The sequence below is a fragment of the Fulmarus glacialis genome, unplaced genomic scaffold, assembly GCF_000690835.1.
Source record: "Fulmarus glacialis isolate BGI_N327 unplaced genomic scaffold, ASM69083v1 scaffold5206, whole genome shotgun sequence".
NCBI lineage: Eukaryota > Metazoa > Chordata > Aves > Procellariiformes > Procellariidae > Fulmarus > Fulmarus glacialis.
Window position 1 is genome coordinate 25,224 of NW_009217354.1, and position 4,795 is coordinate 30,018.

The following is a 4,795-nucleotide window of genomic DNA, read 5'->3' on the forward strand; positions in this document are numbered from 1 at the left end:
TGATGTCAGTGTTCTGAGGTCACCATCCCTTCTTCTCATCAGTAATACCTCAGTGTTTCCTTGCATTTGGTACCTGTCTTGATCCACCCACTGCCTCGTATTTAAAATTTTAGCTGTATTTCTTTCTGGGTAGCACTTACCTTAATTCATGATTAGGGCTCCTCAGTGCTCTAACAAAACAAATAATAAATAATTACAGGTCCACTTAATTGGACTGTGTTAAGTTTTTTATTCTGCATTCTGAATGATGTAGATTATTAGACCTTCCTTCCAAGATCCAGATTTTTCTTTTTCACCTGTGGCTGGTGCAATCATACTAACCATAAAAAAAATACTTACCACCTCCCATAGAATGAATTATAAAAAAACACTGTAGACAGTCACAATGTTCTGCGGTTCTCCTCAGCTTTTCCACAATGTCTTCCTGGTACTGATAGCCATACAGCTTGTGACCCACAGCCCTGGAGATATGAATATATGAAAAGTACTTTAAAAAAAAAATCCAACAATCAAGCTTTCATTTTTTTTTTTTTTTTAAACTTCTCCTATTTGACATTTTGCAGTTCAGAGTCCAGAGCTGGGTGCAACCCCTAATTTGTGAGAGTTGCTAAGCAGTGACCACATTATGTGAATATGGGAGTCAGGATATGGTTTTAATTTTGAGGATGCAAGCAGGACTAAGTTCACAGCTTTGGAGTGTGCACTACTATTTTGTACCGATAAGGAAATAAACTCCCACATTGGATGATCGAATTGTAATTATGAAATGAAAGTTATAAACTCCTTAACAACAAGGATATCCCTATGTAATATGTGTACTGATCTTCATTCGAGTTTTATGCAAGTCAGTTTCTAGCAGTAATAGAAAAACCCCCAATCAGCTCATTTTCAACACACTTGCCTGCTAGATGGTGAAGTTACAGGATGCTTTATTCCCTATATTGCATTCTCTTTTGGTACACTTGCTTTCCAGTCTGTAGCACACTGAATATTAGAGGTGCATTAAGGTCTCGGCGAAAATTTGAAATTCATTATGTTAATCAATCTTTTTCTGAATTTCTCTTTTTGGTAATGCAGTTTATATGGGCAAAGCCAGACTCTGTGGTGCTTAGAAATCAGAAGTGCATTTGTTCATAGATCTAATTTCCACACTAGCTGCACAGTCTCAAACGAGATTATGGCTTCAACTGAGCAATGGAAGCAGCTGAATACCAAAGAAACAAAAATAAAAAGCATGTTCCTTTGAAAAAGAAAATAAAAAAAGAGGAAGGAAAAAATAGACAAAATGATTTATCAGCAGAATTATCCTTCCGTAAAAGGCTTTTCAAAGCCCTCCTCCAGGCAACAGTGACTCCAAAGTTTACGGGTAATATGCTGCAGCTCCCCAGGTGCAGTAGTACGAACCAGAAAGCTACTGTTATCATTTCCCTTTTCAAATACCATCTAATTAGTTGCTAAGAAATGCTTTCTGAAGAGGTTCTCACCAGTTGTTTCCCGAACCAGAAACATCTGTGATAAGCTGCTTGCTATCAAACACATCCCGCAATGGTCCCTGCAGAATTTCATTTACCACACCCTCCTCCATGTCAATCAACAGTGCCTTTGAGAAAGGAAAGAATTAAAATTCAGCCAGTAAGCAAACCATTCTTCAAAATGATCACACAAAGAAATATAAAATTATTTACAATATAAAAGGTATGTTGTTTCTACTGTGATCCAAAGAAACTTTTTTTTTAATTGTTAATTTGGAGACCAATTAGATTTGCCTTGGCTGATTTGCCAGAAGTCGTTCAACAGGACAGCATTTCAGATAATGCAATTTTGTTAAAATATCATATTTTGCCCCAATACTTAGGAGTAAAGAAATTAAAACATTTTTATTTTTCAAGTTTTCTTGCTTTTTAATCACTTAAAGTGGCTTAAAAAACCCCACTCCTTAGAAAATTAAAATAAAAACATCGTTGGTAATATCTGCAATCATTTATTGCAATTATAATTTAAATTACTCAACAAGACTGGCAGCAAACTGCATGACTCCACTGAACCATATAAGTTACTATTAGAAATTTTACTATTCAAAGTAGTATTTAAAAACATATGCAATTGTAAGGACCTTATGAAAATTCCTACACAGTTGGACATAAATATGCAATCTAAAAAGAATGATATTAATAGATTGCCTTACTCGTGCTTTTAAAGAGCAGATTTTTCCTTTGTAAATATCAGGACCATCACCACCACTTCTGGAAAAAAAAGAAAAAATCCAAGCTCAGAATCGTAATAGAAAATAAGGCAATATATATTAGAATAAAATTCCCCCCTTAATCTTCAGTGTTCAGAGGACTGTTACAATGTAAACAAACAGAAACACCCTGAACATGCTGCTAAGAAAGACCTCATAATTCCCTAAAGTTATGCAATTACAAGACACGATCTCAATCAGAAATATCTTAAGCAGTACTTCAGGAAGCTGAAAAGTGAGCATTGAAAGTTTAATCTCAGATACAGCCTTTGCTCTGTGGTAATTCTACAAGCATAGCCAAAACTTGAATGGATTCTCTTTTATCCAGCACGTGGTATGTCTGCAACATATAATGGAACACGGCGCACCAAACAGCACCACTAGCTTTTCAATGGGGGTAGTACAGCACTGTACTACTGCTCGAGGTATGAAAGCAGTATAACTGCACTAGCACAGCACTGTGCTTGCCCTATTTTGCTGTTAAGATTTATCAGTTCAGAAATCATGCTGGGCTGACACAGCTTAATTTTCCTTTTCTCCAGGACTGGTTGTACTGAGCCAACCTAGGGGACTATGCATTGTGTACAATCACATTTCTTCCCACAGTGAATGCTGGTGCTTCTGCACTCAAAGGATAAGATACTCCAGTCTGGTCAAGCTATATTCAACACAGGAAAAAAAGGCAGGGATACTGGAAGATGGATCTAATTTTCCCCTCAATTATTTACCTAATTTAGGGGTTGGTTAAGCCTAAATTTGAAGTATCTCTTCGACTGTTCTACATTCAACCACAATAATATTCCAAAACATCAGCTGAAATTCCCTACAGCACCAAATGTTCTGACCATGCTCAGTCCCATCAGGAACGAGGGGAAGAGAGAGAGTATGAGGCTGCACTGGATTCCTCAAGGATCTTCCACCCTCTCACTCAAAGAAGCTTTTTAACTACTGAAGTAAGTGTTTTGAGGAGAATACAAAAAAGAAAAATCTTTTTCTATCACAAACTAAACATGACCTGAAACAAAGAAAACTGTAACTTAGGTTAAGAAGAGATACTAGAATTGTTGATCTACCGTGTTAAACTCATGAGCTGCTTGATAAGAAGCCTTACCTTGTATCCACGTTCCTAAAGAAACTGCTTAATGCTTCATCATAAATTCCTTTCTAAAAGGAAACAACACAACATAAGATGATGTGTAACATCAGAATCTCAGTGCTTTTTCATAGAATAATTTAAGTTGGAACCTCTGAAGGTCACCTCTCAAACCTCCCCCCTCAAAACAGAGTGAACGTCTATGTTGAATCCAACTAGCTCTAGTCAGCACTAAAAAGGACATTTCATTGAAGCATCAGCATGATATTAAAAACTGGCAGAAGGGTGGAACTAGGAAATTAATTTTTCAGCACAAGATTAAACAACTACTCTTCCTTAATTTTTAAAGATTCGGGATTTTGTTGAAGATCCCAGTGCAATTATTAAATCGAATAGCCGCTGTTTAGCTGACTCAGGTCATCACTGATACAACACTCAGTTCAATCATGGGCTCCACACCCATGATACCAATGTCCATGAAGTTCTGTGGAAAGGAAAGCACATCACACTGTATCAGTGATTCCTAAACTCCCCGCTGAGGGGTGGTGTGGAAATTACTTACCCCACCATAAAGCTAAAGAGACCTGGCAAATTTAAATACTTTAACACTATTACTTTACAGACTGCTTACTGTACTTCTAAAGACCTGATGAAGTGGAATTTGGAAGCCACTGTTCCCTACAACACTAAAGCCAAGAGACTCTCCATATACATATGAACTTCATCACTGAGGCATTGAGAAGGACTGCTCATCATTACCTGTTAACATGCAGTGCTTACCAGGAAATAGTATCTTTATAGTCACAGCAAGAAGAGCGCATTATTGTTCAGGGTACTCAGCACCATCCTATGCTCTCTTTACGCTGCTATTTTGGTCAGGACAACTGTAAGTAACTGCACGGCATTTGCTAACATGGCAAAGAAAGGTGGGCTTGCTTTACTGCCAAGTACTGCACTGAACCACCCTCTCTTTTCAGTAACTGCCTCAAACCTGGTAACGTCTGTCTTTAAGGAGACATCCTGGGCTTTTCAAGGTGGAAAGGCTAGAGAAAGCTGGTCTGAATTAGAGATGTTTAGTTAAACTACATAAAAACTCGGGGATAGTTTTGTTCGTAATGAAGTGTCCTTAATATAGTCAAATAAACACAGTGCTTTGCAGTGCTTTGCAGTCACAGGAAAGAACACGAAACGAAGCGAGGGCCACCGTGGCCTCCCCATGGCGAGTGAGGAAGGCGGCTCGCCCCAACCGCTGCTCCGCTGCCCTCAGGCCACCAACGGCCGGAGGCGAGGGGGGAAGCGGCGCCGTTACCTTGTTGACGGCGGCGTGCTCCCGCAGCGCCAGGTCCCAGAAGCGGCAGCCCACCTGGTTCCCGCACTGGCCCACTGCAAAGGGGAGAAACACACGGGTCAGGCGCGGGGAGGGGGCGGCGGCGGTGGGGTGGGGGGGTGTCTGGGCGCCA

General features: G+C 39.5%; 1 protein-coding gene across 1 annotated transcript in view; it reads right to left on the reverse strand.

Annotated features, from left to right (window-relative positions):
* The window catches only part of TUBE1 (tubulin, epsilon 1), a gene marked incomplete at its 5' end in the record, with an annotated part of 12,431 nt that extends 7,713 nt beyond the window's left edge, over positions 1–4,718 (reverse strand). Inside the window, 5 exons of the mRNA XM_009579625.1 lie at positions 340–461; positions 1,485–1,600; positions 2,186–2,243; positions 3,354–3,406; positions 4,645–4,718. Of these exons, the coding sequence (XP_009577920.1) occupies positions 340–461; positions 1,485–1,600; positions 2,186–2,243; positions 3,354–3,406; positions 4,645–4,718 (423 nt within the window). The remainder of the gene's footprint in view (positions 1–339; positions 462–1,484; positions 1,601–2,185; positions 2,244–3,353; positions 3,407–4,644) is intronic.
* Positions 4,719–4,795: the final 77 nt, after the last annotated feature.